We start from the raw sequence: 21,561 nt of genomic DNA on the forward strand, positions 1-21,561 counted from the left end.
CATAAACATCCGCGTGTTACAATGCGCGCCGGGTATGGAAAATCGAACGGCGTTTGATGAAGGTTAGGGGAGAACGAGGGAAAACCGTACCGTACAACACACTCGTAAGCTGCCCAACGCACCGAAAATAGCTAAAATGCCAGCGCTTTTCTTCTGCTGCCCGCGGAGGCTTCGCGAAATGTCATCGAAAGCTGGTGGCTCCGTGTGCTGGTAGATGTGTGTGTGCGTGTGGCGACTTTGGGGGATGCTATTTATTGCCACGCGTGTTACGAAACATTCTCTTCACGCACAAATCACTGCCGGTTGGGGAAAATATGCTGCACGCGCTTAGCTTTGCCTCAGAATAATGATGCTGAACGGTGGAAAAACGGTGCGTGGAACGGTGCGAAGGAAGGGCAAGAGAAAGGACGCGAAAACCGCGTTGTCACCCAATTCTTGTGTGTGTGTGTGTGTTTGCTTCGAAATTCTATCCAGTTCACGTAGGGGTTCGTTCGTAGCTGCGCCCGGCAGCGCGTCACTAAAAGGCGATGTTTACCGTCGGAGGCACAACCGCAGACTGAGGCGCGATGCAACGCAATGGCGCAGACTGTGGCGGTCCGCGATGTGATCCCGCGATCAGTTCGCTTAGCATGCGGTGGTTTGAGGGGGAGGCCACCTGAAGCCGGCGGAGCTTTCGCGCGCCGCCAATCGATTCTGAAGGCACGCGCACCCGCCTTTCTCTTCTCTTCTCTCTGTTTCTGGTTCCCGCTTTACGTTCCTTCTACCACCACCACCATCATCACCCCTCGTTACCCGGCTGGAAGATGGCGAGAATGGAGGAAAGCGAACAAAACAACCAGCAGCGCGATGTCAATGTGCTCCACGCTTGCTCGGATGCTGATGTGTTTGTAAGCACAATCCGCGGCGCGTTGAAGCAACCGATCTTCATTCTCATGAAATAGACCAATTCGGCAGGGGGAGGCGGGTTTTTCGCGGATCATGAACGCATGGCGGATTGGGTTCATGCGCGCAGTCCTTAAAAGCTTAAAATGGCGGATGGAAGCTTGGCCGAGCTTTTGGAGGTTCGACGGCTAGCTTTGGAAACATTTCCTTCGCGACTCAAAAGCTGTGGTTTAATATAAGCGCAAACCTCATGACTCCAAATGTTGGTCGTATCATGTTTTCAGACTGATAAAATCGCAAAATTGTCTTGAAACCACTTTACAGTTTTACGGGTTTGAATACAAAAATAACATCTGCTTAAGCAATACATGTTTAAGAACAATAGATTTATGTATTTGTGTTTTACTTTTGCATTTCTAGGTTGCATTGATGCATACAAAATATCTTTAATTTTTTCAGAGTTGATCACAGCCGATTGATCAGTTTTTTTAAATTTGTTTGATTTACAAAAATAAACAAATTAACGAATAAAGGACTAATCAGGGTATAAACAATGATTTATTGATCTATTCTGTTTAAATATTAAGTGTTCGAGGATAGTTCTAAGTAACAGTGAAGCATAAACATCCCCAGTCGTTTGGGAAAGCATAAGGAAAAGTTTATAAGTCTTGCATGCCCGAAATGTGTACATTTGTTTAACGTTTACGAATTTCTGTAATTGATTGAATTCAACGAGCAACATTTATACTCAACCTAGCGTGAACAAAAGTCATTTGAAATTGCAACCACTGCAGATAGATGTTCTTTGCAAAGAATTATTAAATCTGACTTGATTTTAAATTTCCCTTCGCGAGGGGCTTTTAAAAGTAATTTTTTTAGGTTTGTTTCGTTTATGTCTACATAAAAGTAATCTTTAGTATAATGTTACAACATGATTTGACTAGACACCAATCTAATAGTATCGTTTTGAATACTAAAATTTGACCCTTTAAAATGATTCCTACATGAAAACGGTTTGTTTGTTATATGTTTGTCGGAACAGATTGACAGAAGCAAAAAAAGAGCACTGACATGCAACGACGAATACTGATTTAACCTACTGTCTATACTTGAGAGTAGCTGTTAAAAAATTTCGTGATTGCTAGTTGAGGTTTTTCCCCTGAAAATGGTGACTAAAATTGAAAATCAAAATGTGTTTCTTTTAAGAAGTTCTATACCCCTTACTATGATTTTTATCATTTATAATCTTTTACGATATAGACGATGAGTGATAATAAAAAGGATTGAATATATTTTCATATCTTGCAAATTATACTTAACAGGTTTGAGTTCATACATACATCAATTGAAAATACGTCTTTTTCGATTATTTTAAACTTTAACTTTATTATTGAACATTTGCACTTTGCTTTACGGTAACTAAATAACTGATTTCTAGAGCAAGCCCCCCTCACTTACTTCTAGTAATCTTGAGCATCGCCGTCGGCCTCGCTTGCGTACTCATACTGTCGATCGTCACCGTCCTCTTCCTCCGAGTCCTCCCCTCCTCGATACTTGTCCTCGTTCGCCGACTCATCCACCTCATCCCGATCGACCTCCTCGTCGTAATCGTAGTCCTGGTTCTGTCGGGCCGCCGTCCTGCCATTACCCCGCTTACCACCTTCGCTTTCCTCATCGCCACCCTGTTCCTCACTTCCGAACGACCGCTCGAAATCGCTGTCGAACCGAACGCCTTCGTAGTTGTCGTCAAAGTCGGACTCGCGCCCAGTATTTTCATCGTATTCGTGTTCGTAATCCCGCTCTGATGAAGAATTTCCATCGCGATCGTCCCCCTCGTTGCCCTCGAACCCTTCCTCATCGACATCGTGGGCGGCCATTTGCTTTGCTGGCTTCTGGTCCGGAAGCTTACCGCTGGACTTGCGCTTTCCGTAGCCATGCTCCGAGCTGTCGCGTTCGTTCTCATGGTAAACGATCGACTCGTAGCCCTTGTCGTTTTTCTTGTGATGCGAACGATCCTTTGGACCACCGGCTGCCGTTTGCCGAGAGGACTTCTTTTCCGGTACCACACTGGTTGCCTTTTTCTTGTCCTTCTGGTTGCTTCCGCCGTACTTTTTAAACTTATCAGGGTTCTCAAAGTCGCTAAATGGGGATTGAGAAGGTTTGTTGGTGAAAACTATTTAAGGTTTCAAGGTATCTTTATATCAACCTCTGTTCCTCGGTGACCTCGTACGTTGGTTCTGGGCGGTAGTGATCCGCGTGCACCATCAGACGCCCTTGTTCCTCCTTCTTATCGGCCGCCTTCTCCCCGGTGCGCTTCGACTCACCGAATCCCGTCTGCTTTTCGTGCCCGTACTGGTTGCCGTCCTTTTTGTGAAAGTTTTCCCGATGCCGATAGCCCCCTTTGCCCGATTCGCTGCTCGATCGCACGAAACCCACCTCGCCATCCTTGAAACCTCCGGTAGACTCCGCACCGCCCGCCTCCCCCGGGTAAGCGCTCCGTTCACTGTGAGCTTTAAGGGGCAGAGGTCGCTGCAGGAACCGGGCCGGATCGAATATTTCCGGGTACATGTGCAACGCGCCACATTCCACCAAAAGAACCACCGCCAGAACGATCGTTTCCACTCGACACATGATTGCGGGGAAAATAACTTGAACTGCTGTCTAAAGCTGCACTTTTCACTCGATCGATCGATTCACCGTCGGTCGCACAATCACAATCGCTCACGAAACACCGTTGCATGCAAATGTACAGCAAACCGATCGGTTCGGTGTGATTTATATCGAAAAGTTGGCGATTTTTCCACCCCCTCGAGATCGTGGCAAACCAGAGCCAGCACCAAAATTGTGCAACGGCCAGCCGAGCACGTTGTCCCAGAAATTCCCTGGTCGGGTCGCTCGGGTGCATAATGGTCACCCGCGTCTAACCAAAATACTCACTCGGCTGGAACGTTCGCGAGGTGTTGAATTGTGTCGCGGGTGGCCAAACGACATCTTTATTGTGGCGCTGAAGGGGGAACACTCTGGTAAGAAAATTTACTTCATCCACCGGAGGCTGTGTGGAAATTCCGAACCGAAAAACCTTCTGGATCGCGGGGCTGTTCACTCCAACGTTACGAACGTGATATAGAATGTTTAACCTAACAGGAACCATTTTGAACAAAAATTATTAACATATCGATGAGTTGGGTACTAAGTATGTTATCTTAAATAAACCCACTTATGAAAACGTGGGCCGGTTTGAAATTGTAAGAAAAAATAACGAGATATTTTCATTAATATTACAACTCCATTTCCATGAAAGTTTTATTTTTGTTGGATTGAGAGCTTAATTTTCTTTAATTTGTACATGTTTAGCAACTACTCTCAAAAACATAACAAAAAAAATTTTTTTAAGATTGTAGTTTCAAAACATATGGCAGGTTTGCACGTTTGTGCTTGTGTTTTTAAAATATGTTAAACATATTATTTAAGTTCTTATAGACATTATTTATTTTTTATATTTTTATGAGGATCGAAGTTGTATGTATAATATAAATATATTTCAAAACTGCATCAGCTATTGTGTATTTTTAATAAATGATATTCATATTAATAATATTTTGTCTGTGTTTCAGGTTTTAAATGTGTGTCAGATATTCTATTGAACCAACACAACTTTTTAATTTTAGTGGTTTTATTTAATCTTTATCTATTTCTTTATTATCTGCTTTGGCTTTACCTTTCAATTAAATTTACCATTCAGACTAAGCTATTTTTAATTGATTGATGAGTTTTAAAAAATTGTTAAGCCTGTAAGGGTTAAGTTAACCGTGGTTTTAGTCTAGTTAGGCAGTTGAAATGATACACAATGCTGTTCGAAATCAACGGGGAATAACCGATAGCTTGAGAGTCGTCTTGGGAAGGTGTCAGTTTGAAAACAGATACAATTCTCTAGAACCCGAGCGAAAGAATTGTTGAGTAGTTGTTTGTTTGTGAGTAGTTTCGAGCGGTGTGAATCCCACGGCGTCAAAATTAGGGCACCCTTTACATAGTTGCCTCAGTACCCGAGGTTGCCGGGAGGTATCGTCCCTACCGTATAATCGTACAGACACATTCTAATTTGGCACGACCTACCGGTAATGCCGGCCGAGATTAGAAACCAATTAACCACCAGTGTGTCGGATTCGACAAGTGTTCCGATAAGAGCGACGCCACTCGAACCAAACCCCCATCCATCCATCCATGGACCATCGCGCTGGTCGATGCGTTTTGTTTTGTTTAGTCGTCAAGATCGATAGCTCCCGCGGTACCGGAATGCACTGGGAGGTGATAAAAATGACTACAAATAAATAACCCACGGCAGCGATAACAACCATTTCAGGCTCGGTTGGGCTGTGTTTTCTTTTTGCTTTTAGGCACGGCGATGGTTTCGCCAGCTCATGGTGGGGTATAAATGGTGGCGTGAAGCGAAACAAACTCAGTTACTAATCGCGATCGCTCCCGGATTTTTTCGGTTCGCTGCTGCGAGTTCGACACTGTTGCATCAGGTGAGCCGGTCCATTTTCGCCGCAAACAGTACGAGTTGTTTTTTGTGCTTGAATGTGTGACAGTTGTGAAATGTGGTAATGGTGATTGTTTGCAGAAGAACCATTGGGAAGTGTTTTGTATAGTTAGAATTAGTTTTGTTAGTTACCGTGTTTTATGAAATTCTTAAGGCATGTGTTTTGTGTTCCGTGATCAATTACATAGTCGTGTTAAAAAGCATCACATCTCCAGAGACGTAATCAAATCCTAGAACAAATAATTTACTTCCAATTGATGATAACACGTGTTGCATACATTAAGGCGTGCCGAAATACTTTCACTTTTATCTGCGATTACTTCGCGTGAATGTTTCGTTTCTGCTTAAATTCCAATCAAGTAAATTGTCCATAGCTCTAGATAAACCCACGTAAGCTTGACAATGTTATAAGGTTTAATTTTAGGCTTATCCACCAGGATGACTTCCATCCCCTTGGTGCTCGTGGTTCTCGCAACCACGCTCTTATCAAGCACCATCCATGCTCAGCACGATTGTCCGCCGGAACCGGATTGCACCGATTCACCGCAACTGTACAGCCGGTTGGATGGTTCGTGCAATAACCTCGACCATCCCTCCCGGGGCACCCCTTACCGACCCTATCTGCGGCTCGTCGCGGCCAACTACGCCGACGGTGTGTCCGAGCCGGCCCACACCGAGTCCGGTGTTCCGATGCCGAACGCCCGCAAGCTCTCGCTACAGCTGTTCGGCGAAACGGAAATGGAGCACCCGCGGAACACGCTCGTCAGCATGCAGTTCGGGCAGCTGATAGCGCACGATATGAGCTTCACCGCAGACGGTACGTACGTAGGGCGGGACTCCGCTGGAGTGGGTAATCAAATTTCGCCGAATGTCGTTAGATAATTTATTGAAATGCGTTTCAAATGTATTCTCGATTGGGTGACCGATTCCGGGGGTGGTAGCGGGTGGGATTCAGTGTTGCGCCGGTGGAAAGATGGTGCCGAGAGAGCAAGCGTCCTCCCGCTGCCTTCCGATCGAGGTTGCGTCCGACGATCCGGTGCTGTCCGAGGACGGCGTGGAGTGTATGAACCTGGTGCGCACGAAAACCACCTTGGAGGACCCTTGCTTGGGACAGGAAGGAGATGGAGGAGCGGCAGCCGAGCAGCTCTCGTCGGTTACGGCGTTTCTGGATCTGTCGGTCGTTTATGGAAATTCGGTCAACCAATCGAACGGTCTGCGGTCGTTCGCGGGCGGCAGGTTGAAGGTGGAGGAGCGGGACGGCAAGCACTGGCCACCGCATCATCCGAATGGAACGAGAACTTGTGACGTCGAGAGCGAATCGGAGGTGTGTTATCTGACGGGTGACGCTCGGTCTAATCAGAGCCCACACTTGACCCTTCTTCACCTGGCATTCCTACTCGAGCACAATCGGTTGGCGGAAGAGCTGTCGACTGTCAATCCCGAGTGGGACGACGAACGATTGTTTCAGGAAGCCCGACAGATCAACATTGCCCAGTACCAGTCGATCGTGTACTACGAGTGGCTTCCGATCTACCTCGGTAGAGACAACATGGTTGCTTTCGGGGTGCTACCGGAGACGGCCACAGCGGGGCACGTTCGGGACTTTGACCCAGATGTTGATCCGTCGGTAAGCAACGCCTTCGCTACAGCCGCGTTCCGGTTCTTTCACAATCTGATCGCGGGACATCTGGAGTAAGTAGTCTCCTGAGAACTCATCTTCTACTCAGTTCAACAACATATACTTACATTTCAGCTTAGTAGAGGAGTCAACACAGCCAACGGGATCAATTCGCCTTTCCGATTGGCTCGATAAGCCCGCGGTTCTTGAGATGGACGGAAAGTACGAAGGGCTGAGTCGGGGTATGACCACTCAGGCGCACGATCGACCGAACATTCACCTGTCTCCCGAAGTCAAGCATTTTCTGTTCCGCCGCGGCAAACCCGTTGGGGTAGACTTGAAAGCCATCGACATTCAGCGCGCGAGGGATCACGGACTGGCGAGCTACAATGACTACCGCGAGCACTGCGGACTTCAGCGGGTCAATAAATGGGAGGAATTCGAAGAGCTGTTGAGGCCCGTTTCGGCACCACTCCTACAGACTCAGTATCCCCTCGTGGACGATGTTGAGCTGGCAGTGGCCGGTGCTCTCGAGCGTCACCACGGAGATGGAATGGCGGGTGAAACGTTTAACTGCCTTCTGCTCGACCAGTTCCGGCGTACGCGTGTCGGTGATCGGTTCTTTTTCGAGAATGGTAACACGTTTAACACGCGCCAGCTGTACGAGATCCGGAAAGCGTCCATGGCTCGGGTACTGTGTGACAACACGGTCGGAATGACAGAGATCCAGCAGGACGCGTTCTTCCTCGTCAGCGAGTCGAACCCGGTGGTCTCTTGCACACAATTCCCGTCACAAAATTTGGCGCGCTGGCGATCTTAGGAAGTGAATACTAAACAAAGTTCAATGGCCCAAAACCCACCAGACATGTTGCACGTTGCACGTGTTTATTATAAAATCGTTATATTTTGTTCGACCAAATGTGTCTATCTTTTTGATAAAGATATGTTTGAAGGCGCTTTCTTTAACAAAGTAAAATTTTTCATAAAGTCAAATAAAAAGTATTTTATGATAAGGCGAGTTTTTTTTTATTACCAGAAATACTTATGCAAATTTTCTTGGAAAGGTTGGTAGTGTCATTAATTTTGATTAATTTACAATCCAATTCATGGATAAGCAGCTGGAATTATCATAATCATTATCATTTTTCAACATACTTTCTGGCAAAAACAAAAAATGTAGTTTATTTTCATAGTAACAGGCATCAATCCATTTAATAAATTTAATTCAATTATGATTATGGTCATTTATTTCACGAAACACATTGATTTTCTCTCAAATCATGCGTAATGATTTAAGTTTAAATCAATTTTAACATCATCATTGTTTCATTCAACGAAATGTACTATAGAGTATTTTTATTCATTTAGTATCGTTTAATAACATGACGTATTTTTCCATTAATCGATTATTTCGAGAAAATCATGAAACTCTTGCTAAAATCGACTTCGATATGTATTTTACCGGGAAATTCGACATATTTTAAATTTGTTTCTGGTATACTTTAAAGCTATACCTGTAAACTAAACAGTTTTTAAATATGTTCAATGAGAATGTTGTGATACCTACCCAAGTAACATTATTAGTTTCACCATGGATCTAACGATGTTGTTAATGCTCCATCATTAAGTCCCATCTTAAGGATAAACAAATCTTAAATGCTGTTATAAACCCTTTAGAACACCAGAGAACAGTGTTGGTGAAACGAATTAATTAGAGTACACAGAAATCTATGCTAAGAAAAAATTTACTGATGAAATGCAATACTTTGTACATCGTACTTGGAAATACGATGAAGCGCCACACTAATATGCACTAAAAAGCATTTGTAAGATTTTAAGTTCACTTCTTTTGTAAAATTCATAGAATCGATTGATTAATTTTTCAGGTACGGGACATCTCGTGTATTCCTCCAGAATTGATCTGGCCGGTAATGGATCTGCATCTGATAATGGGTGACTGATCAGTTCTTTTGCATACAATACTTGTATAAGTTCAGTTGTCTTTTTTACATTTTTCTATGGTATTTCATTTCAATTATTCACTTAACTTTGCTTTTCTTGATTTATTTATAACCCATTAAAAAAACAATCTGACAACAAAAAAACACTTCAATAATATTCGTAATGAGCTGTTAAGCGCCAATGCGTAATGTCGCAATAAACCCTATTTGACTTACAAGGGTGTACTTGACAAACCACTGCTAAGACTTATTTAGTTCTATTAAGAATTGCAAATGGTACTAAGGTATATTGCTATCCATCGCAATGCTTTCGTATGTATTGAACGTGATTATTTCACGCTAAAAATGTGTTCATTAACAGCGTATAAACAGATAGCGTTCTGTAAACTCCAAAACAGATTACATCAATCAGTTCCATGAAATGGATGAAAGCGATAGTACAATGGTAAAGATGAAGTATCATTTTCCAACTAGTTTACCCCAATGGGAAACTGCACCGTCGCTTCCAAACATTCATTAAATAATGAAGTAGCAGCATGTTGTCAAACTTTGCTACATGCTTTTCAACAAGCGGCCCAGTATTGTTTGCCCGTTGACAACGTTCACGGGAATGCATCCTGCCGAGTAATGTATTGACTGTTTGCTGAAACCCGTATCAGCACTCGGTGTTTAAAGGGCAGGTGGACAGACACCGTGCATATATCATAGCAACATCATATTTGATGTATTGTTGTGTAAATGAGCGCAATCGGGTTCAATTACATTTTCCTCCATTTTCCGTTGGCCGCCGGCGAGAAAATAGCGCTGCCGGTATCGGTATAAATTATGCAGCTGCTAAACAATCACAGCCATTTGGCCGGCATTGGAGCAATACATTGTTAGGGGCTTCAAGTGAAACAGTAGAAGCACTGCGTGCGAGCGATTTCGAACCGATTCTTTGATGAATGTTCGTTTTATTGGAGAGTGTGTGCACATTCGTTTTAAATATGGTGCAAATAAAACTCGCCATTTTGAAAACGGTTTGCAAAGTGCTGTGTTTGTGTTTAATTTTAATAATATCATTCCATGGAATTGCACAACAAGTATCGGCCATTTGTCCCACCGTTGCCTCTTGTGACGAAGGCACCATGCCCTACCGGAGTATGGACGGGTCGTGCAATAGTCTGTACAACCCGCTGTACGGCACTCCCTACCGACCGTACCGACGACTGCTACCGGCCAAGTACGCCGACGGAGTGTCCGAGCCGGCTCGTGCCACCTCGGGGAAACCGATGCCGAACGCGCGCCATCTCTCGATGGCCCTTTTTGGGGAGACAGAAGGGCAGGACCGGCGCAGCACCATCATTAACATGCAGTTTGGTCAGCTGGTTGCACACGATCTCAGCTTCACGGCGGATGGTAAGAAGTGGACCCAACTTTACCCTTCCGATTTGTTTAAATCCCTTGAAGGCAGTTCATTTGCAACTCTTGCTTCATTGTTTTCCACAGCACTTTTAATCTCTCATGTTTCGTGCTGTATACAAAATGTAAATTACGAAAAACATGAGAATTTGCACAAGAATACCATTGTGGAGCTGGAAAGTAGAAACTTCTTATCACAAAGTTGCTTAGCATCTTTTGAATCATAGAAAAATTTTATGGATTATGCACGAGCTATATCTTGATGACTAGAGTTTTGTCTGTTCAATGCAGTACTTTTTTAACAATGCAAATCCTATAATTGTTTTTTTGTTACAAACGGGGAAGCAAAATCTCTGCTCTATATTTAATGTGATTCTGTTACAAAATTGAGTAACTTTGAAATATTTTTATTAATATAGTAAATAGTCAAATTAAATACCAAGTTTCTTGAGAAAATAACCAATAAGCTGTTCGCCATGTTCAATTTTCTTTTGTATCTCATACTCGATACAACTATTTGTTTGATGTGTGAACCAACGAAGCAAAACAATGGAAGCAGTTAAAATCTGTTAGAGTTTTATTCCACGCCTGAGGAGTTTCAGTACTTAGGTATTCAGTTAAATTAGACAAAAATATTTGGAGTTGTAGATGTAAACAGATTGGTATGGTGATAACAAATATTCGATTCATTCTTATAAAAATTTTTGAAAATACTGTTTCGGAAAATATGTGAATGTATTTTTTTCTTTGACAGTATTTGGTGTAAAATGTTGTCAAAACGGGAAAAAGTTACCTTTCAATAAGCTCCCACCACGCTGTCTTCCGCTGGACGTTCCTTCGGACGATCCGATTCTACCTCCAGGTGGAGTGGAGTGCATGAGTATGCTCCGCACAAAAACGACGCTGGAGCACGAATGTGCTACAAACTACGGCGTCGCGGAGCAACTCTCGTCCGTGACCGCTTTCCTCGATCTTTCTATCGTATACGGCAACTCGATGGAACAAACGGCTACTTTGCGGGAACATCAGGCCGGTCGTATGACTGTAGAGCATCGGCATGGACAGGATTGGCCACCGGCCAATCCGAGAGCGTCCCACCTCTGCCAGATGGAGCTCGAGACAGACGTGTGCTACCTGACCGGGGATCTGCGATCCAACCAAAGTCCGCACCTGGCGCTGCTGCAGATAGTGCACCTGCTCGAGCACAACCGGGTGGCCGGAGAGCTGTCCCGGATGAATCCCTGCTGGGACGACGAGCGACTGTTTCAGGAGGCGCGCCGGATCAATATTGCCAAGTATCAGGCCGTGGTGTTTAACGACTGGCTACCGATCTACCTTGGCCGTCAGAATATGCTCGATCGTGGGTTGCTGCACCAGAACGCCAACGGGGACTGGATCGCTGACTATGATCTGCTGGGAGATCCTACGGTGAGCAACGAGTTTGGAACAGCCGCCTTTCGGTACTTTCACAACATGATCGTCGGACATTTGGAGTTGAGTCATGAGTAACGAGTGAGTCAATTCTTTTGACAGTTGTTGTGCTGATACATTTTCTTTTCGTCTACCAGTCTTGTAACGTCACCAAATAAGGATACGAGTGGTAAAATTCGACTCTCAGATTGGCTACGGCGTCCTTCGGTGCTGGAGGTGCACAATAATCGCGAACTGCTGACGCGGGGCATGGTCACCCAGCCACACGACGCCGCCAACGAGCACCTCACGCCCGAAGCGAAGCACTACCTCTTCCGAAATGCGAACCCGTACGGTGTCGACCTGAAAGCGATCGATATCCACCGGGCGCGCGACCATGGTCTGGCCGGCTACAACGACTACCGTGAGTTCTGCGGACTCCAGCGTGCGTCCAACTGGAGCGACTTGAAGGATACGATTCCGGCGGCCACGGTGCACCGGCTGGACGAGTGGTACGAGTCGGTGGACGACGTCGAGCTGGTTGTGGCCGGTTCGCTCGAACGACACGCTCCGGGCGCCACGGTCGGTCCAACGTTTCTCTGCATCCTGCTCGAGCAGTTTCGGCGGACGCGTACCGGCGACCGGTTTTTCTTCGAAAACGGACACCCGGGCGGACCGTTCGGGGTGACGCAGTTGCAGGAACTACGGAAGGCGACGGTCGCGCGCCTTCTATGCGATAATACCGAGGGGCTTATGCAGATGCAGCGCAATGCATTCTTCCTGGCCGCGGACGATTCGAATCCCGTCGTACCGTGCTCGGAGCTGGCCGAGGTGAGCCTTGAACCGTGGCGAGAACGGACCGCCTAGCAGTCACTTCCGCGAACAGTGGGACAAGTGGTGCCGCTGCTTATTGGCCGATTTATTTGCAATATAAGCCTATTTTCCCAACGGTCACCGTTTGCCGAACGGTTTGTCCTATCGCCCGATGCGAACGGAAGACAATCGGTCCGCGCTAAGACTAGGATCAGGCACAACAGTGGATCGAATAAATTAAAGTCAACAGAGGGATACAATAGGATTATGCACTTGCTAAGTTTGTGTTTGCCCTCAGTAGGCTTTTTTCTTTTTGTGATAGTATGAAGTATTCAACTCTCGATACAATATATTTTATCTCTTGGGTGTGTATTCAATTATTTCTACAAAACTTGGTGAAACTGATGCATACGTTCATGAAACTTTTTGAAATAATATTCAATAGATAATACATTACTATGTGAAAAGAAAAACCTTTGACTTACCCATTGTAGAATGTTGTTGCTTGTTGCTAGAAACGTAGTTGAACTAGAATTTTAATCTCCAATCTAGCGACAATTCTGCAATGCATTTAATCGTGAAAACAAGCTTTTTGGTTTTGTTTTTCGTTGGTCTGCGATGTTTCAATCAGTCGTACACCGGATGTACGGCTAAACCGGTTTGGTTTGTTTGTTTTTTAACGGTAGGAATCTAAGTAACCATCGTCGCAATGTACTGTCATTCGTAAACATGCTGCGGCGTATTCAAAATTTTTGTAGAACCTCTCTGTTCGGACAGCTGAATCGGAATGCTGGTGCAGCAGATCTTCAAGCGCCGCCAGCGGAAGAATCCTCCAAACGCTTGGACGGGCAGCTGCAGACTACGTTACGCGCCATCGTAGGTATCCGGGCCGGGGGGTAAGGTTGTGTGCGGTTTGCTGCATAATTCGTTCGACAATGTTCCCCGCATTTGCGCTCGCAGCGAACCTGTCCGTGCCGAATAAGATTAGCGAAGCAGAACGATGGGCCCGAAATTTTGCGCCTCTTGCAGCAGAATTTGCTGCCCCACGAACCGTTGCTGCGCTCGCTGAACATCGACGCCACGCCGGCGAGTGGACAGCTGGTGGAGTACATCGGCACGTACCTCCGCGAGGGTTTCACCTTGCTGGCGCAGGACGAGCGGGACCGGATCGTGGGCGCCGCCATCGGTAAACGGAGCTGCCCCTGGGACGGCAAGCAGTTGCTCGAGCTGGCAGATCGGACACGGTGCAATCAGCTCCGCAAGCTGCTCTACATTTGGTCCATCGTCGAGGCGGAACCGAACCTGCATCAGCGCTTCTGCACGCGCTGTCTCTACGAGGTAAGTGGCGGCTGACGCGAGCGCGAGTCGCGCCTAAATGTATGCAACGAGCAGAGCATTTCTTAAAAGGCAGCGAGGTATCGACGGCGGCTAACTTTCGGTTCGCATCGCATCCGCTTACATCCGCCAGATTGCCTTCCTGATGACGGCGGTCGACTCGCAACGACAGGGAATCGGACTTCACCTAACGCTGCACTCGCTTCAGCTCGCTCGTGCTTTGGGTTTCCGGTTTGCGCGGATGAACTGCTCCTGCGAGTATAGGTAAGGACCGGCGGCCGGAAGTAAGGCAACCCTCGGCTCAAACGTCCGTTCTGTTTCCCGTTCACCCCCCCCCCCCCCCAGCGCACGTATAGCCGTGAAAGCCGGCCTAGAACGCCACTGGGCGGTGGCTTACCATCATCTCGTCGACAGCACGGAACAGCCGGTCGTGCGCCCAGAACCGCCTCATACGCATATTCAAGTGCACGCGACGGCCCTCTTTCCCGGCTGTCCATTAAATCGTCATGCAGGTAATTAATGGCATAATTGCATTTTTCACCTTCACTCCGATCCCCCGCCTTCCCCACCGCGACGTGAAACGTTGTAACGGTGGCTTTAAAAGCCATTGATAATAAAACAACATGGCATTTCCGGGCGACATAATACATTTATTTATGGCCGTCGCCGAACGCACGCCAGTCAATTTATGTTTCGAGTACGTTTCGTTGTTTTTATTTTCCTGCCGTTGCTGAATTTGCCCACCTTCAGAGTCGCTTTATCATCAGTTTGCCTCCGCTCCCCCGTTACTCTTACTCCCCGCCCCTGTATTGGCCTTTCCGCTGGGGGTTGGTAGGTTAATTTTACCAGTGGGGGCGACGACAATGGTGAAATTTTTATGGCTAATTATTTATTACACAACCGCATCGTAATCGAGTGCATCGGCGCTGATTTAGTCGATACGGCCATTATCGGGTAGCTCGTCGGTGCATCCGGCGGAAAGGGGTTCTTAAGTGAAATGCGTGTTTGTTCGACAAACTAGACGAGTTGGACCAATTATCGATACAATACGGTCATGTTTATCTATACTGTTGCGTTTGCCACCGACGAGCTTTGCTTTGTCATGAATGTCATACAATATGAATGAATGAATGAAAAACCGAATTAATAGCCCTTTCCATAACCGTTATGTTACGTTTACATGTAGCGCAAAGTATCCTTTGGAGAACACAGAGCGCAGTGAAAATATAATAATCCGCGTAAATGTGTTTTTCAGTCAGCAAGTGAAAAATATTGTTCTTTGCGATAATGTATAAGTTTTTTTTCGCTGCATGTGAGTTGTATGTTACATTATAAGTGAGGCCATAATCGTATTTCAGTAAAAACTATGTTATTGTTGGTTATCGTTGCCAAATCAGCAAATGGTCAAATTAAATCTAATAAAATAAAACCGATTGAGCCGTAGCTAGTGGGTAAGGACGTAGTAGGAGGGGATCAGTCGGGTCAGCGTGCCAACTTGAGTTGTACAATTGCACTAGGAGAGTGAGAGAAAGAAAAGTTAGAAGTAAAGTGCGGAGGAAGGCTTTCTTTTTCAACTGTACCACCACCGAGGAAGAGCTACATAAATTTCAATACTATTCTAAAGGTATTGAAGGTGTAAGTACTGAATAAATAGTTGAAAGTTACTAAAAGTATCAGTAAGACTTAGGTTTTTTTTCCTAAAATAAGGATAAGGGATAAGGATCCTAAAAAAGTTGCAGTCTAAAACAGTACAAATCTGGAGGAAATGTCTTGATGAAAAAGTGGAATGAGTCAAAGAAGTATTTATTTGTTATTGAAAATCAAACACACAACACGAAGCAAACAGACATAACTGACGAAAAACACTTCGAACCAGTCAGGTTTGCTTTCCCAGTGCATTACACAAGATGTACAATGCATATTTTAACATTTGATTTTTCTTTTGCACTCAAATCGATTCAAGGAATTCACAGTAGTTGAAACAACGTGAATCCGTTCCATTGTACTTCATATGCTGTATGTGTTACATGTCTAGTGCTGCTTGTTTCACAAATCACTGACTCATATGACTTTTTAATGAACTTGCCCGAAGGATTTCTTAGTATGCAGGTGCGAGAAATGTTTTTTGTCGGTAGGCGATGGTCCTTTTAGAGAGCGTAGTGGTCCTATTTCTGTGTTTCTTTTTTGCTTTGGCACAAAATGTAGCTTCTTCAATGAGAAATGAAAAAAAAACAATCCACCTTTGTTTGGGGTTGTTCGAGAAAGAATGATTCTTCACATCGCTGCCGTTCTTGAATATAGAAGACATACACCTTAACGACACCTTTAGGCATGCATTCACTCATCGACGTGCTAACGATTTGCAAATACCGTGTGGGGCTTGCAGATGCAGTTGCAACGAGCGGGAGGTGAATTTTCAATCCGTTTCTTTCACCTGCAGGATTGTTATCGAAGATACGATCGGTTCACGTCATCAACCGTTGACGAACACTTTTCACACTCAGTTTTGCTCGTGCGGTGGAAATGGTGGAGATTGCTTCGAAGGATTATCATGTACATATTTATGAGCAAAGACGACGATGCTGATCCTCATCAGACCGGCAGGCGCTATTTGTCTTGTCGATAATGTAGCTCTCCATTACGGGCAGAGATGTGCCCGGGAGCGTGCAATATATGGCCGCGGCTGGTAATGTTCCCTAGCTTCATTGCCCAACATACGGAACGCATGGTCAAGCATGATTTTAGTGGAATGAGACGTGCGGGCAGCCGACTAAAATGATGAGAGTATTTTCCGGGATTACGTAACTCTGTCCGCACGGGTGTGAGAACAAAGCCATTGGCAAAAGGTCAGCCCACGGGGTTGGGTGTCTCTGCTATCTGCTGTCAACAGTGCATTTGCATTAACCTCGAACGGTCGAATGGTGGTGAACCCGACCAGTGTCGAAGGGGGCTTACATGACTCCTCCCCCCAAACTGACTCAAGCCGTGGTTCCCTTTTCCTCTGTCGAACTGTCGAACGATGAAAGCGGGCAGGACAGTATGGGCAAAACGATGTCGGTGGTTAGCCAAAAGGAGCGCAAAGGGAGTACCGGAAAGGGAATTCCGCTTTTCAAATGCTGCGGGGCGATGAACATGGAGATGGGATGGTAGAGGGGGAGGAGGGTGCAAGAGTGGGCCACTTAAATGTAACCGAAAAGTCATGTTCGCCATTATTCTTCGATGTACAAAACATTTAATGTTAAATTATGCAAATAAATCTTATCCCCCACAGTGATAACATAATGGACTGTACAGACACCGGGGTGTCGAGCCGGATGGAGTCTGTTTGCTGCCTGACCGTAGATAATGGGCGCGGCTTGGAGATTCTAGCTCCAAGATAACGAGTGGCTACCGGAAGTGAACCGTCGGTTGCATGATTGCGCTGGACGCCAGCATTAAACTCTATTATGCGAGGGAGCGATCCGGATTCAATGATGGCAACAAACCTAGACATCAAGCCGTAGTTGTCATTAACGCTATCGCTCGTTTTGGTTGTTAGTGATGGAACTCAATATTGGATGCTGGAAACAATATCCTTAAAATCATATGAAGCTTTGCCAGATCTTCATTTAGTGTTAGTAGTGGATGAATGATTTTATTAATAATATGAAATTCTTTTTCACACCTTAAATTCATAAATGGGGAAGAAAATATGTTTCTTTTGGATTGATGATTTGAGGGATTGATAAAGCCTTTAATTGTCAACAGGTGCTTTAAGGAAATATAACAAATTTTCGAACAAAACTCTATAATGGAGACGCTTCATACTGCGGTATACCAGCATCGTCATAGCTGATTAAATATATCTCATTTAATTACCTGTATTTTTTATGCTCTATGTTTCAACTATAGCTGTCTGAAATATTTTCAGTGATCTCGATTGATGGGAAAACTTGATTTAAATATCGTTAATTTGGAAATCTAGTTTTTTGAGTCGTTTACCATTTGCTGCTTGTCAAACTAATTCTGTACCCGTAAATGCCTCTGTTTCTGTCGCATTCAAATTGCTCGTATAGGCGTTTTATGTTGGCAAAGTGCCGCTTTCATTAAGCACGAGCAGCTTGTCTAATTAAATTTAATATTGATTGTATAACCTCGTTTCTGAAGGCAGCTCCTTTCAATTTCAGTGCTGTATTATCAGTTGCATCTCGTTGTATTTTTTTGTTATTTTAAATACCAAACTTCCATTGGTGTGTTTCGTCACGTCAAAACAGTTAAATGGTTGTACTGGCACATAAAAGAAAACGAGGTGTGATTTGCTTCCCGCCAAAGCAATTATCTCTTGACAAATATTGTCTTATAAACATTTTATTGTTTAATATTATTTTTATATGACTGCAACAAACGCATTACGATCGCATGCACTTTTTATCAGAACTGGGGCATCTTTTTATAGACTAGTTTTTCAGAATCAATTCGAATATTTCAGGAAAAAATGGCTTCATTGAGCAATGCTACATGAATGACTAATACCATAGATTATAAGTAAGGAAATACAAGTTAAATATCAATTAGAAACCCTACTAAAAAAGGTACTAGTTTTAGTAAAATCCTTAAAATATTATTAAAACCCAACACTTTATAACGTGTGTTATACCTAATCATTGTAGATCTTAACAGAAGGAATCATAAAAACCATGCGTTTTAAAACATGCTTCAATGGAAATGAATGGAAAACAAATAATAAATTTAAGGTTTTTGGTAACATATAACAACATGATTGAGACTAGACCTTTCTCCGAAGAGAGTTACTGTGTAGCCGAAAAACGGTTTATTATAGATCATTGGTTAACCATTCGTACGTAATACCGGACATTGACGGACTCGAGATTCGATCCAACACTTATGGCGTGGTGTTTCCTTGAGCTACCGCTGCGCCATGGGCCCTCTCAAACTATAGAGCTTACTTCGTGACAAAGGTAGACCTTTTAGAGGTAGAGGTAGAGATTATCCGCAGCGATAAACATTAAAAAACACGTCTTGATGTGTGGTGGCTAATGTGACAACCGATCAAGATCACAGAGTTGTTTAATCGATTAAGATCATAAATCGCTAGGAGCGTTCCGTTAAAAGTAGTTACAGCACATACTTTCCCCGCTCAAACTGATCGAATGAAAGGGTTACATTCCAGCCAGCCGATCCGCTTCCCTCCTGCCAAAAAAAAAAAAAAACACGCTGGAAGAAAGCCAACGTACGGCTTGGTGACACATCTTTAGGCAGTTCCACACAGACAGCGGCGTGCGAGGCTGAGCGAAATTGAATAAAATGAAAACGTTTATGGCAACATTAAACATAAAATTAGATTGTTATTGAGCGGGTAACAACTACGCCGTTTGGGCTGTTTCGTACCGATGAAGGGTGGGTTTTATGGTACAAGGGTGGCCGTCTCGCTCACACTCGCTGGTTGTCTTCGTTCTGAACCCGACGTCAGGAAGATTCCCAAAGGTGAGTGCGGGCTCCAATTCGATTGCTTCAATCCGAAAGATTTTGGATCCGGTTACGGATTAAACTTACTGGGGAAAACTTTTCTATCGTTTTTTGTGGTGGCGGGAAGTTTGCTATGGTTCAGCGGAAGAGGGGGGGGGGGGGGGGGGGGGGGGAACGGTGGGCTGTAAAAAAGCTTGAATTTAGAACGACAGCGAGTAACCACTCGAACACAGTGGGTCGTACCATTCTTCCAAGTCGCACAGTGGTTGTGTATAAACAGTTTATGGCGGATAAATATTAAAAATAACGTTTTTCATTGAAAAACACTTGTGAAAAGCTATTTAATTTTGTTTTTATGCAATTTATTTTTATTTTATATAATTAAAAAAATGTATTTAAATTTTTCCTATTCGTTGAAATTTCGGTTATCAATTTGTTGTCGTTCATAAGAATCATAATATACTGCCTAAAATAAGTTTTTTTTTTATAAACCAATAATAGCTCGGTAATGTTCCACTTATATATTCCACCGTGCTGTCAAACGATAGACCAAAAAGAAGTCCATGTCCATGTCGCCCGTATCTCCCGTGGGCTTTTACCGGCTCGTCTGCGCGAAACGGAACGGTTCGCTCGCAATAAAGCAACGACGAATATGAACACGGGGCAAAATTAACTGACAACAATGGCCGGGCAGTGGGAATATGTTGATGTTCATAACCGTACACTTTTATGCGAGTTTGATCGTAGCCGCGACGAAACGAACCCCGCTACGGTGGCGCTGACAAACGAGGACAGCGCACGAGGTGCACAGGAACACGGCTCGAAATTGAACCAAATTGAAAAAGTTGGCCCCTGATGATGGCCCCCATCCGAATCGGCGAGCAGCTTGGCGACCGACGGATAGTTTTTTGGCAACGGTTTTTGTCTTTTTCAAAGTTCCCACTCGTCCCACGTGGTCCCACGCGAGACAGGCGTTACACAAATTTCGCAGCATATTGAGAGCCGCCGACCGGTAAACTCCCAAGTGGCCGAGCTGGTACAATTTTTATGTTCCAGTTGGAAAGTTTGAAGCTTTTGAAAAATATAACATTTCTACAGCAAGTTTGCTGCTGCTTTCCCGCGTTCGGGAGTGGAATGTTTATGAGTTTAATTTATTTGAGGGAAATGCTGCTGTCGTAGGGAATTATAGAAGTTTTCAAAGATCAAATTTATACCCTTCAAAAAAAGTTGTGACACAGAAGTTGCTGTCCCATCGAGTAAGTGTATAGTATCTTGTGTTAGTTTTAACCATTTATGGAAAAGTTGTGCTTGATTCTGATTGACAAGCCGACTGAAAGTCGAAAAGAATTTAGGAAATCATTATTGATTCTAATTTTCAACAAGTTGCAGTTATTATGAGTCACAGCACAGCTAGTATTAGACCCTTTTAGTTGATTTATTTCCTCGTAATCTAGAACATTACGCTGGTAACAATGCTAATGAAAACATGCAGTAGCAACGAAAAAACAAATTACCAACCTGTACGGTAGGTTCATTATTGTTGGTTTACCGGAAATGGAAACTGGTTTTTACGTCTTCAACAGTGCTTCCCGGATTTTCCAAGTTTCAAGCCAACCCAGCATGCTAGACGAACAAAACGCAGTACACCCATTTTCCTGTGTTTCGTATAGTTCTGGTGAGGTTTTGCTGGGCTTTTCTAGTACTGCTTCCGGAGCAAACATCAAAAACCTTCATCAACTGAGGCTAATTCAGCATGCCACCTTCAGTGTATGTGTTTGTGGGGGGTTGAACTTCATTTTTTCCACAACTTTTCGCTCATTTTTATGAAAGCGTTAGAGAAAAATAAACCTATTTCGGAAAATATTCTCACCTAATGCTCGTTTTGGTGGCCAAAGGCAATTAGCAGCGGTGTTGTTTAGAAGTTGTAAGAAAATGCCTGCGGAAAGAAACGTCATAGCGGGCGAAAGGCTGCGGGTGGTTTTGTTGTGAAAATTCTACCTTCTTTGACTAACTGTACTGTTTCCGGGTTGAAAGTTTTTTTCTCTTGAGTTTCAATCGTACGGCGTTGGTTGATCTATGCGAGTCAAGCAGCTTCAATCCTTCAACTCGACGGCCCAACGTAATGGAGCACTCGC

The 21,561-nt window shown here is 44.3% G+C and overlaps 3 protein-coding genes and 1 pseudogene across 3 annotated transcripts; 3 read left to right on the plus strand and 1 right to left on the minus strand.

The window, feature by feature from the left end:
* Positions 1-2,342: 2,342 nt before the first annotated feature.
* On the minus strand, positions 2,343-3,513 carry LOC131288813 (uncharacterized protein DDB_G0290685-like). The gene is made up of 2 exons (XM_058317989.1): positions 3,089-3,513; positions 2,343-3,021 (listed from the first exon to the last, which is right to left on the minus strand). Exons 1-2 carry the CDS (start codon positions 3,511-3,513, stop codon positions 2,343-2,345), a joined length of 1,104 nt encoding a protein of 367 aa, XP_058173972.1.
* A 2,347-nt stretch (positions 3,514-5,860) lies between these two features.
* LOC131285638 (peroxidase-like) lies at positions 5,861-7,860 on the plus strand. The gene is made up of 3 exons (XM_058314497.1): positions 5,861-6,239; positions 6,364-7,114; positions 7,176-7,860. Exons 1-3 carry the CDS (start codon positions 5,861-5,863, stop codon positions 7,858-7,860), a joined length of 1,815 nt encoding a protein of 604 aa, XP_058170480.1.
* Positions 7,861-9,987: 2,127 nt separating this feature from the next.
* Positions 9,988-12,679, plus strand: LOC131285639 (peroxidase-like). Its single transcript, XM_058314498.1, has 3 exons — positions 9,988-10,399; positions 11,157-11,907; positions 11,971-12,679. Exons 1-3 carry the CDS (start codon positions 9,988-9,990, stop codon positions 12,677-12,679), a joined length of 1,872 nt encoding a protein of 623 aa, XP_058170481.1.
* Positions 12,680-13,354: 675 nt separating this feature from the next.
* On the plus strand, positions 13,355-14,476 carry LOC131285640 (uncharacterized; annotated as a pseudogene).
* The last annotated feature ends 7,085 nt before the right edge of the window (positions 14,477-21,561 follow it).

The sequence above is a fragment of the Anopheles ziemanni genome, chromosome 3 (assembly GCF_943734765.1).
Source record: "Anopheles ziemanni chromosome 3, idAnoZiCoDA_A2_x.2, whole genome shotgun sequence".
In the NCBI taxonomy this organism is placed as follows: Eukaryota; Metazoa; Arthropoda; class Insecta; order Diptera; family Culicidae; genus Anopheles; species Anopheles ziemanni.

What these genes read in the sequence shown, in the direction of transcription:
- LOC131288813 (XM_058317989.1), bottom strand. Translation starts at nt 3,513, where the DNA reads ATGTGTCGAGTGGAAACGATCGTTCTGGCGGTGGTTCTTTTGGTGGAA. An exon ending in GAGGTCACCGAGGAACAGAG is followed by an intron (nt 3,022 to 3,088) that starts GTTGATATAAAG and finishes ATCCCCATTTAG; the next exon opens with CGACTTTGAGAACCCTGATA.
- LOC131285638 (XM_058314497.1), top strand. Translation starts at nt 5,861, where the DNA reads ATGACTTCCATCCCCTTGGTGCTCGTGGTTCTCGCAACCACGCTCTTA. An exon ending in TATGAGCTTCACCGCAGACG is followed by an intron (nt 6,240 to 6,363) that starts GTACGTACGTAG and finishes CGGGGGTGGTAG; the next exon opens with CGGGTGGGATTCAGTGTTGC. An exon ending in CTGATCGCGGGACATCTGGA is followed by an intron (nt 7,115 to 7,175) that starts GTAAGTAGTCTC and finishes CTTACATTTCAG; the next exon opens with CTTAGTAGAGGAGTCAACAC.
- LOC131285639 (XM_058314498.1), top strand. Translation starts at nt 9,988, where the DNA reads ATGGTGCAAATAAAACTCGCCATTTTGAAAACGGTTTGCAAAGTGCTG. An exon ending in TCTCAGCTTCACGGCGGATG is followed by an intron (nt 10,400 to 11,156) that starts GTAAGAAGTGGA and finishes TTTCTTTGACAG; the next exon opens with TATTTGGTGTAAAATGTTGT. An exon ending in CATTTGGAGTTGAGTCATGA is followed by an intron (nt 11,908 to 11,970) that starts GTAACGAGTGAG and finishes TTCGTCTACCAG; the next exon opens with TCTTGTAACGTCACCAAATA.